This window comes from Palaemon carinicauda, chromosome 22, assembly GCF_036898095.1.
Source record: "Palaemon carinicauda isolate YSFRI2023 chromosome 22, ASM3689809v2, whole genome shotgun sequence".
In the NCBI taxonomy this organism is placed as follows: domain Eukaryota; kingdom Metazoa; phylum Arthropoda; class Malacostraca; order Decapoda; family Palaemonidae; genus Palaemon; species Palaemon carinicauda.
Window position 1 is genome coordinate 115991451 of NC_090746.1, and position 12500 is coordinate 116003950.

The 12500-nt window shown below is 38.4% G+C and overlaps 1 protein-coding gene across 1 annotated transcript in view; it reads right to left on the minus strand.

Annotated features, from left to right (window-relative positions):
- LOC137616712 (adenylate cyclase type 2-like) overlaps positions 1–12500 on the minus strand; it is a 95027-nt gene that overhangs the window by 36713 nt on the left and 45814 nt on the right. The window contains 4 exon segments of the mRNA XM_068346714.1: positions 1216–1360; positions 6080–6225; positions 11081–11206; positions 11730–11903. Of these exon segments, the coding sequence (XP_068202815.1) occupies positions 1216–1360; positions 6080–6225; positions 11081–11206; positions 11730–11903 (591 nt within the window).

The following is a 12500-nucleotide window of genomic DNA, read 5'->3' on the forward strand; positions in this document are numbered from 1 at the left end:
AGACAAAGAAGAAGATGCAGACAAAGAAGAAGATGCAGACAAAGAAGAAGATACAGACAAAGAAGATGCAGACAAAGAAGAAGAAGAAGTGACATTGCCCTGTCAAGCAGGACAATGCCCTAGAGACTGACCATATTACATATGATCAGCGTCCAAGCTCCCTCTCCACCCAAGCTAGGAACAAGGAGGGACAGGCAATAGCTGTGGATGACTCAACAGATAGACCTATAGGCTCCCCAAGTCCCCCATCCTTACCTCACAAGGATGGTGAGGTTGCAGCGACCAAATGAACTAACAAGTCTAAGCAGGGCTCGAACCCCAGTCTGGCAATCACCAGGCAAGGACGCTACTTCCAGGCCACCACAACCCTTCTAGTTTATATCAAGGCAAAGGATAAAAGATACTTATTACTTCCTATAAGATTATAAAAGTACTTGCCTTAATGGATTAATTTACTTATTAGTTTGTTTGCCTGTTAGCAGGACTATGTTAAAACTTCTGGCTGGATTTTCACCAAATTCTAACAACAGATAGGTATTATACTGCGGAAAAAACCATTAAATTTTGGAAATTATCGGATTAAGATCAAGGGTATTATTGTTATTATTACACAGTAAATTATTACACAGTAAATTTATTGACGGCCAACTTATGAAAAAGGGAAAGCTTGGTCCGTAGACTTGAGTAAAATGTTAACAATCTTCAATGACGGAGGTCCGAAATCTCTGATTATTCAATTTACTTGTACTAGTTATGAAATGTAATTTTTATCTTACAATTATCATAATACAGTATATAAGAATTAATTCTTTTCGAAAGTTAAATTCTTTATTTAGATCCATGAAATCAAAATGGCTTAGAGCAGTGGTTCCCAACCTTTTTTCAGTCATTTCCCCCTGCACCCAGTTCAACCATCCAGATTTCCCCCTTCATGCCCCGCCCAGCCCTCATGCCCACTCGCCTGCCTCAGAAATGGGCATGGTATTCCAATTCTCCCCTTGAATATCATGTCAGTGAGAACTGATATGATCATATCACAATTGAATGGCTAACAACAAATTGCCGCACATACTATGTGGACATTTTCCGCTTGTTTTAGTTAGTAGGTAGTGTAATTATTTCCCCCCTGGAAGCTTCAAATTTCCCCCAAGGGGGAAATTTCTCCCAGGTTGGGAACCACTGGCTTACAGGAAGCAACAAAAGGTAGCACAGTACCTCCGAAGAACAGTCAAATCTCCCGAAGAGTTCGTTTAGCATCTCCACCAGCTGGTCAACTGGAAGTTTCGTCGTCAGAGGAGTGAAATTGCAAATGTCGGCGTACAGGATGGAGACCATTTCGTAACGGTGAACGTAAAGATTCCTGCAAAAATAGCTTTTAAAGATTCCTGCAAAAATAGCTTTTAAAGATGCCTGCAAAAATAGATTTTAAAGATTCCTACAAAAAATAGCTTTTAAAGATTCCTGCATAAATAGCTTTTAAAGAGTCCTGCAAAAATAGCTTTTATAGATTTCTGCAAAAATAGATTTTAAAGATTCCTCCATAAATAGCTCAAAGATTCATGCAAAAATAGCTTTTAAAGATTCCTACAAAAATAGCTTTTAAAGTCCTGCAAAAATAGCTTTTAAAGATTCCTGCATAAATAGCTTTTATAGATTCCTGCAAAAATATCTTTTAAAGATTCCAGCAAAAATCGCTTTAAAAGATTCCTGCAAAAAAATTACTTTTAAAGATTCATGCAAGAACAGTTTTCAAAGATTCCTGCTAAAATAGCTTTTAAAGAGTCCTGCAAAAATAGCTTTCAAAGATTCGTACAAACAATAGCTTTTAAAGATTCCTGCAAAAATAGCTTTTAAAAATTTCAGCAAAAATAGCTTTTAAAGATTCCTGCAAAAAAAAAATTGCTTTTAAAGATTCATGCAAAAACAGTTTTCAAAGATTCCTGCAAAAATAGTTTTTAAAGATTCCTACAAAAAATAGCCTTTAAAGATTCCTGCAAAATAGTTTTTAAAGATTCCTGCAAAAATAGCTTTTAAAAATTTCTGCAAAAATAGCTTTTAAAGATTCCAGCATAAATAGCTTTTAAAGATTACTGCATAAATAGCTTGTAAATATTCATGCAAAAATACCTCTTAAAGATTCATGCATAAATAGGTTTTAAAGATTCATGCATAAATAGCTTTAAAAGATTCCTGCATAAATAGCTCTTAAAGATTCATGCAAAAATAGCTTTTAAAGATTCCTGCAAAATTTTTTTTTAAAGATTCCTGCATAAATAGCTTTTAAATATTCCGGTAAAATAGCTTTTAAAGATTCATGCAAAAAAATAGCTTTTAAAGATTCCTTGAAGAATAGCTTTTAAAGATTCCCGCAAAAATTAGCATTTAAAGATTTCTGCAAAAATAGTTTTTAAAGATTACTGCATAAATAGCTTTTAAATATTCATGCCAAAAAATAGCTTTTAAAGACTAATGCAAAAATAGCTTTTAAAGATTCTTGTATAAATAGTTTTGAAAGATTCCTGCAAAAAAAGCTTTTAAAGATTCCTACAAAAATAGCTTTGAAAGATTCCTGCAAAAATAGATTTGAAAGACTCATGCAAAAATAACTTTTAAAGATTTCTGCATAAATAGCTTTGAAGATTCCTGCAAAAATAGCTTTTAAAGATTCCTGCAAAAATAGCTTTTAAAAATTCCTGCAAAAATTAGCTTTTAAAGATTCCTGCAAAAATAGTCTTTAATGATTATTGCACAAAATAGCTTTAACAAAGGGAAAAAATAGTTTTTAAAGATTCTTGCAAAAATAGCTTTTAAAGATTCCTACAAAAATAGCTTTTAAAATATTCTATAAAAATAGCTTTTTTATTAGTATAAAATAGCTTTTAAAGATTTCTTCAAAAATAGCTTTTAAAAATTCCTGCAAAAAAATAGTTTTTAAGATTCCTGCAAAATAGCTCTTAAAGATTTCCCGAAGAATAGCTTGTAAAGATTCCTGCAAAAATACCCTTTAAAGACCCCTGCAAAAAATAGCTTTTAGATTGCTGCAAAAATAGCTTTTAAACATTTCTGCAAAATAGCTTTTAAAGATTCCTGTAATAAGTGGCATTTAAACATTTCTGCAAAAACACCTTTTAAAGATTCCTGTAAATACTAGCTTTTAAAGATTTCTGCAAAATACAGATTTAAAGATTCCTGCAAAAAATAGCTTTCAAAGATTCATACAGAAATAGCTTTCAAAGATTCCTGCAGAAATAGCTTTCAAAGATTGCTACAAAAATAAGTTTCAAAGTTTCCTGTATAAATAGCTTTCAAAGATTCCTGCAAAAATAGCTTTCAAAGATTCCTGCAGAAATAGCTTTCAAAGATTGCTACAAAAATAAGTTTCAAAGTTTCCTGTATAAATAGCTTTCAAAGATTCCTGCAAAAATAGCTTTCAAAGATTCCTGCAGAAATAGCTTTCAAAGATTGCTACAAAAATAAGTTTCAAAGTTTCCTGTATAAATAGCTTTCAAAGATTCCTGCAAAAATAGCTTTCAAAGATTCCTGCAGAAATAGCTTTCAAAGATTGCTACAAAAATATGTTTCAAAGTTTCCTGCAAAAATAGCTTTCAAAGATACCTGCAAAAATAGCTTTCAAAGATTCTTGCAGAAATAGCTTTCAAAGATTGCTACAAAAATAGGTTTCAAAGTTTCCTGCAAAAATAGCTTTCAAAGATTCCTGCAAAATAAATAACTTTTAAATATGAATTTCATTTATTTACCGCTAAAATTTCAATCGATGAACAAGTATTTTGAGTACAAGTAAACTGATGTACGGTAGTTTTCATACCTAAGTTTATATATTGTTAAACTTTAATTTACTGAATACCCATTGCCTGATCTTCCCTGGTCCTTGCTTGTGTGCAGAGGGGGCTAGGGCGCTGATCATACGTATATATATATAGTCAATGTCTAGGGCAGTATCACTGTCCCTTGCCTCTGCCATTCATGAGTGGCATTTAAACTTTTAAAACCTATTTTTCCGTTTTGCTATATTTATTCTTTCTCAAGACAAAATCACCCATCTGGTTTTTAAGTAATAGATCTCAAAGAGTAGTTGTTGATGAGCACCATAGTGAGTATAGGAATGTGATATCCGGTGTTCCGCAGGGTAGTGTTCTTGGCCCATTACTTTTCATACTATAAACACATGACATGTGGTTTGGCCTAGAAAACAAGCTTGTTGCATATGCAGATGATGCTACAGGGTACAATATATAAAAGTCCTGGAGATACGCATTTCTGCGTAATTTCCTAATACGCATCAGATATGAACAGAGACACCTGCGACCGGGACAGCAGACAAGATTAGTAAAGAATGCTTCACCGAATGACATTGCAAGGATTGGGGTAATAGTCATTCAATTCTTCAGCGGAGGTATTCCGAAGGTAACAACTTGCACTGTTATGAATAACTGATTTCAGCGTTCCGTACCGGAAACAGCTTAGCGCAAGAACTGAGAGAGAGAGAGAGAGAGAGAGAGAGAGAGAGAGAGAGGCGTGGGGGGAATGGCCCTAGAGCCCTCGAGACAAGAGGGCTATGGAGCCACTGAGAGAGAGAGAGAGAGAGAGAGAGAGAGAGAGAGAGAGAAAGAGAGAGAGAGAGAGAGGGGGGGCTACCCTCTAATGAGAGAGAGAGAGAGAGAGAGAGAGAGAGAGAGAGAGAGCCTACCCTCTAATGAGAGAGAGAGAGAGAGAGAGAGAGAGAGAGAGAGAGAGGCTAACCTCTAATGAGAGAGAGAGAGAGAGAGAGAGAGAGAGAGGCTACCCTCTAATGAGAGAGAGAGAGAGAGAGAGAGAGAGAGAGAGAGAGAGAGAGAGAGAGAGGCTAACCTCTAATGAGAGAGAGAGAGAGAGAGAGAGAGAGAGAGAGGCTACCCTCTAATGAGAGAGAGAGAGAGAGAGAGAGAGAGAGAGAGAGAGAGAGAGAGAGAGACGGCGGGGGGGGGGGGGGGGCTAAGCCTCTAATCCTTAAAATTCAGTGTAATAAATTTGGTTCCTGCTTTAAATGTCATATCTGAGTAGAAAAACTTCCAAAATCTTTTTCTAGATTAAAGGAATCTTTAAAAATGAAAACAAAGTTCTTTCTTTTTTTTAAAGGGGGGGGGGGGGGGGGGGCGCTTGATTCAAACACGAAAACAAGCACATCATAGATGTTTTCTGTGCTAATTCAATTTATACGTAACTCACACCGCAGGAATGCTTGTGTTGCTAAATAATAAGAAATCGAACCATTGGATTAAACACATGAGCTGGTAAATAATTCTGTTATTGCTGGAAATTGATAAGAGGAAAAATGTAATTATTTACAATACTAAGATGTTCGGATATCAGGAACATATCACATTCTGGATGTTGTCATTTTGGCTAGAGAAATGAGTCTGAACGTACAGAATAAAAGGGTATATGTAAAGGAAAATCTATATTTACATAAAATTAAAATGGAAGGAAAAAAATCAGGATATTGACTAAAAAAAAAAGTTTGAATGTAGATATAAAAAATATAGATGTTTAAATAAAAAATAAAAATATAAATGTGAAGTAAAAACTAATCCTGAATAACTAAACATTATTTACAATACTAAGATGTTCGGATATCAGGAACATATCACATTATGGATGTTGTCATTTTGGCTAGAAAAATGAGTCTGAATGTACAGAATATAAGGGTAAATGTAAAGGAAAATCTATATTTACGTAAAATTAAAATGGAAGGAAAAAAATCAGGATATTGACTAAAAAGAAGTTTAAATGTAGATATAAAAAATATAGATGTTTAAATAGAAAATAAAAATATAAATGTGAATCAGAGTTGCCAGGTTTTCCAATTGAGAAAAGGCCAACCTCTGGTCAACTACAGCTTTAAAAGGCCAACCTAATAGTAAAAAAGGGCCGAAAATATATCCTTTAAAGCCAAACAATTTTTAAAAGGCCAAATTTAGGTATCTAGCGCGAAAAAGGAACAAATTTGGAGATTTCTGGCCAGAAAAAAGGCCAACCTGGCAACCATGGTTCACATTAAATATAATCCTGAATAACTTACGGAAACGGACTTCTCTTCGAAACGGGACTTGTATTCTTGAGAGTTCGGTCTATCATGTTTCGAAAATCCGCTTTCACCTGCTGCATGATGTTCTTCGGAAGGACGCTCAGTAACAAGGTCTCCTCTCTCTTCTTCTCGGCGTCTAGCTGCGGGAAAAGACTGTTCGTGGATGATATGGGACTAAAAGATATTTCTCTCCGCTTGCGGTATTATTATTATTATTATTATTATTATTAAATGCTGAGCTACAACCCTAGTTGGAAAAGCAGGATGCTATAAGCCCAGGGCTGCCAACAGGGAAAATAGCTCAGTGAAGAAAGGAAACAAGGAAAAACTAGCTGCGGGAAAAGACTGTTCGTGGATGATATGGGACTAAAAGACCTTTCTCTCCGCTTGCGGTATTATTATTATTATTATTATTATTATTACTAAATGCTGAGCTACAACCCTAGTTGGAAAAGCAGGATGCTATAAGCCCAGGGCTGCCAACAGGGAAAATAGCCCAGTGAGGAAAGGAAACAAGGAAAAATAAAATATTTTAAGAACAGCAACAACATTAAAATCAATATTTCCCTAGTTGGAAAAGCAGGATGCTATAAACCCAGGGCTGCCAACAGGGAAAGTAGCCCAGTGAGGAAAGGAAACAAGGAAAAATAAAATATTTTAAGAACGGCAACAACATTAAAATCAATATTTCCCTAGTTGGAAAAGCAGGATGCTATAAGCCCAAGGCTGCCAACAGGGAAAATAGCCCAGTGAGGAAAGGAAACAAGGAAAAATTAAATATTTTAAGAACAGCAACATTAAAATCAATATTTCCTATATAAACTATAAACACTTTAACAAAACAAGAGGAAGAGAAATTAGATAGAACAGTGTGCCTGAGTGTACCCTCAAGCAAGAGTAGTAGTAGTAGTAGTAGTAGTAGTAATAGTAGTAGTAGTAGTAGTAGTAGTAGTAGTAGTAGTAGTAGTAACTAAGCTACAACCCTAGTTTGAAAAGCTGGATGCTATAAACCTAAGGGAGCTCTAACAGGGAATAAAATAACTCAGTTAAAAAGGGAAATAAATAAACTACAAGAGAATGAACGATTGAAAAAAAAATATATCTTAAGAACAACAACGACATTAAAATAGGTCTTTCATATATAAATTATATACAAAAAAAATGAAGAGAAATAAAATAGAATAGTGAGCCCGATTGTACCCTCAAGCAAGAGAAGTCTACCCGAAGACAGCGGGAGACCATGGAAGAGGTTACGGCACTACCCAAGACTAGAGAATAAGGGTTGATTCACACTATCGGTCCAGTCACACTCCAGTTCGGTTCGCTCTCGGTTCGATCTAGGTACTGGAGTGTTCACACCGGTTTGCTCTCGGTTCAGTCTAGGTACTGGGGTGTTCATACCTAGGGTTCGCTCTCGGTTCAGTCTAGGTACTGGAGTGTTCACACCGGTTCGCTCTCGGTTCAGTCTAGGTACTGGGGTGTTCATACCTAGGGTTCGCTCTCGGTTCAGTCTAGGTACTGGAGTGTTCACACCGGTTCGCTCTCGGTTCAGTCTAGGTACTGGAGTGTTCACACCGGTTCGCTCTCGGTTCGGTCTAGGTACTGGAGTGTTCACATCGGTTCGCTCTCGGTTCGGTCTAGGTACTGGAGTGTTTATACCTTGGGTTCGCTCTTGGTTCAGTCTAGATACTGGGGTGTTCACACCGGTTTGCTCTCGGTTCAGTCTAGGTACTGGGGTGTTCATACCTAGGGTTCGCTCTCGGTTCAGTCTAGGTACTGGAGTGTTCACACCGGTTCGCTCTCGGTTCGGTCTAGATACTGGAGTGTTCACACCGGTTTGCTCTCGGTTCAGTCTAGGTACTGGGGTGTTCATACCTAGGGTTCGCTCTCGGTTCAGTCTAGGTACTGGAGTGTTCACACCGGTTCGCTCTCGGTTCAGTCTAGGTACTGGAGTGTTCACACCGGTTCGCTCTCGGTTCGGTCTAGGTACTGGAGTGTTCACATCGGTTCGCTCTCGGTTCAGTCTAAGTACTGGGGTGTCCATACCTAGGGTTCGCTCTCGGTTCGGTCTAGGTACTGGGGAGTTCACACCTTGGGTTCGCTCTCGCTTCAGTCTAGGGACTGGGGTGTTCACACCTTGGGTTCGCTCTCGCTTCAGTCTAGGGACTGGGGTGTTCACACCTTGGGTTCGCTCTCGGTTCAGTCTAGGTACTGGAGTGTTCACACCGGTTCGCTCTCGGTTCGGTCTAGGTACTGGAGTGTTCACATCGGTTCGCTCTCGGTTCAGTCTAGGTACTGGGGTGTTTATACCTTGGGTTCGCTCTTGGTTCAGTCTAGATACTGGGGTGTTCACACCCTCGGTTCGCTCTCGGTTCAGTCTAGGTACTGGAGTGTTCACATCGGTTCGCTCTCGGTTCAGTCTAGGTACTGGGGTGTTCATACCTAGGGTTCGCTCTCGGTTCGGTCTAGGTACTGGAGTGTTCACATCGGTTCGCTCTCGGTTCAGTCTAGGTACTGGAGTGTTCACACCGGTTCGCTCTCGGTTCGGTCTAGGTACTGGAGTGTTCATATCGGTTCGCTCTCGGTTCAGTCTAGGTACTGGGGTGTTCATACTATGGGTTTGCTCTTGGTTCGGTCTAGGTACTGGGGTGTTCATACCATGGGTTTGCGCTTGGTTCAGTCTAGGTACTGGGGTGTTCATACCATGGGTTTGCTCTTGGTTCAGTCTAGGTACTGGAGTGTTCACACCGGTTCGCTCTTGGTTCAGTCTAGGGACTGGAGTGTTCACACCGGTTCGCTCTCGGTTCAGTCTAGGGACTGGGGTGTTCACACCTTGGGTTCGCTTTCGCTTCAGTCTAGGTACTGGGGTGTTCACACCTTGGGTTCGCTCTCGCTTCAGTCTAGGGACTGGGGTGTTCACACCCTCGGTTCGCTCTCGGTTCAGTCTAGGTACTGGGGTGTTCACAACTTCACACCTTTGGTTCGCTCTCAGTACGATCAGTGTCTTGGCAAACTTATAAATATAATGAAAAGCATACTTGTATAGGAATATTCTTCGGTGATACTAGGAAATGTATTTAGGCAGTGAAAATTATCCTGTTTTAGTACATATTGATTTTTTTTTTCTATCATGACTGGAGCGAGAGCGGAGCAGGGCGCCAGTGTGAATAGTTGCATTGTTTTTCCCGCATTTTACTCTCTTCTTACAAGGGTTTTTTAGTTTCTATAAAGCTCTATTCCCAACCTTTTTTAAATGATTACCCCAAAATTTTATTTCCAACTAATCAATTACCCCAATTGAACATATACCCGGTAACATCGGATGTTTTTTTGCAGCCACCTGATGAACTGTATGGATCATGTAGCCCGCTATTGGCTGCTTATAGTTAAGGATCCAAAACAAATGCAAACTTTTCCATTTTAATTAAGATTTTGTGGATGAATTATGGCATTAATTATGGGAATGTGAATAACTCAATTTTAGAACATCTTGATTACCCCAAAAATACGGGTCCATTACCCCACTGGGGTAATTTACCCCAGGGTTGGGAAACACTGTTCTATAGGGTTGCCGTGGACTATATGGTAACGTCCGTGACTGGTGAACACTGGGCTTCGAGTCCCGCTCAAACTCGTTAGTCTTTTCGGTCTCTGCAATCTCACAACCCTTCTGAGCTAAGGATGGGGGGTTTTGGGGGAGCCTATAAGTCTATCTGCTGAGTCATCAGTAGCCATTGCCTAGCCCTCTTTGGTCTTGGGCGCTGATCATATGTATATCTGGTCAGTCTCTAGGGTATTGTCCTGCTCGATAGGGCAATGTCACTGTCCCTTGCCTCTGCCATTCATGAGTTGCCTTTAAACCTTTAAATGTGTGATAAACGAAGGAGTAAATTAGGGCTGACAAAAATGTTTTCTATTAATAATCGTGGATAGAAATCGGTTGACTGGTTGGCTAATTGGACTGGATTGATTAATTTGGGCTAAATGGCTAGTTACTGGGGCCTGTGATGCCATTCAGTGCCCAAGAAATAAAGGGTAAAACCATAGAATTACATTTCGAGATGAAAAATATCATATTTTGGACAGCAAGATGAATGGAAAAATTGGAAATAAAGGCGAAGGATGAGCAAGTCAAGGAAGAGGGTGGAAGGAACACTGCAAAGACCCAAGTACTGCTTACAGGGGAAATGATGGCATTACTCCCCTTAAGGTGAATTGATTGAGTCTGTCCTCGTCATGATGTCGACTGTTATCAATGCCGAAATGAGTTTAACTTCTATATTATTATCATTATTATTATCTCTTGCTAAGCTACAACCCTAGTTGGAAAAGCAAGATGATATAAGCCCAAGGGCTCCAACAGGGGAAATAGCCCAGTCAGGAAAGGAAATAATAAAATAAATAAACTACAAGAGAAGTAATTAACTACAAGAATAAAATATTTAAGAACAGTAACAACATTAAAAAACATCTTTCATATATAAACTAAAAAAAAGAGTAACAACGTTAAAATAAATATCTCCTATATAAGCTATATAAACTTTAACAAAACAAGAGGAAGATAAAAAACGATAGAATAGTGTGCCCGAGTGGACCCTCAAGCAAGAGAACTCTAATCCAAAAAAGTGGAAGACCATGGCACAGAGGCTAGAGAACAATGGTTTGATTTTGGAGTGTTCTTCTCTTAGAAGAGATGCTTACCATAGCTAAAGAGTCTCTTCTGCCCTTACCAAGAGATAAGTAGCAATATACCAAGGACTTTTTCCCCTATCCATGTGTTTTACAAAAGACAACAAATATAAGAAATGTTAAGATTGTTTTTCAAATGATTATATATTCAGATTTTATATTAATTTTATTTAGAATTTATGATACTCCCAAATTCTTATTGTTCTGAAAAGCTAGCCGTTAAAAGGCACGAGAACTGTGTGTGTGTGAGAGAGAGAGAGAGAGAGAGAGAGAGAGAGAGAGAGAGAGAGAGAGAGAGTAATTTACCTTGAATTTTGATTCTAGGTTTCCTCTTTTATCCAAGAATGCTCTTCTGAAGGCCACCTCGCTCATGAATCTCCAATAGACGCCTACAGCGTTAACACAGATGAGGATCAGGGAATCTATTACTATCTGTATGGATATAAATCACGTTAATGTAATCGAGAGAGAGAGAGAGAGAGAGAGAGAGAGAGAGAGAGAGAGAGAGAGAGAGAGAGAGAGAGAGAGAGAGAGAGAGAGAATTTCAATTATTCTCTTAAGCCAATGATAGATAGAGCTCTTGTAAAACCAGACATGAGAGAATAATTTTACTTAAAATGGTGTTAAAGGTTTATGAGAGAGAGAGAGAGAGAGAGAGAGAGAGAGAGAGAGAGAGAGAGAGAGAGAGAGAGAGAGAGAGAGAGAATTTCAATTATTCTTTTAAGCCAATGATAGATAGAGCTCTTGTAAAACCAGACATGAGAGGATAATGGTTCATGAGAGAGAGAGAGAGAGAGAGAGAGAGAGAGAGAGAGAGAGAGAGATTTCAATTACTTTTTTCAAGCTAATAGATTGACAAAGGTCTTGTAAAACTTTATATGAGAGAATAATTCTACTTAAAATGGCATTCAAATCTACGAAAAGTTTAAACATTAAAAATATAGCTTTTACTTACCCTAACGACTGTGTGGGTGTAGGTGTCTCCTCCTGCAGTGAAGGCGCCCAAGGCATAGCCCTGGACGGACAAGTAGCCAATCGTCAGGAGGACAGCTAGGCTTACTACCTGCCATATACGCTGAATCGGCAGAAACATGTACACTACGAGTATGACGTAGATGGGGTTCCCGAACTGGTAAAGTAGTTAAAAAACAGGAAAAGTAAAAGAAAAATCGATACATTTCTGGTCTATTGCCAAAAACGCAGTTTGGCAGGGCTAGCTAACTTCTAGTCCAGTGGTTCCCAACCTTTTTCCTGTCATTTCCCCCTGCACCCAGTGCAAACCTCCAGATTTCCCCCTTCATGTGTATGTGGGAAAGAGTAGTTGAAACACACTGTGACGACTTACTAATTTATTTTTCCATTATACAAATATACTGATAAACAAATTGTTACAGAGTAAAATGGATAGAGAGTGGTTAGTAACAACTAACCGCATAGCCATAGAGCTATGAGGTTAGTCGTTACTAACCGCTCTCTATCCATTTTACTCTGTAACTATTTGTTTATCAGTATATGGAGAGCGGCTAGTACCAAAATAAAAGGACTTTTGTTTATTCTTCTACTTCAAAATTGAATTAGTGGGAAGGTTGAGGCTGCTTCTTGTGCACCAGTGTATCAATATCAGGGCTAGCTTTATCACCTGATACTTATTTTAGTTAGTAAGTAGTGTAATTATTTCCCCCCTGGTAGCTTCAAATTTCCCCCCAGGGGAAAATTTCCCCCAGGT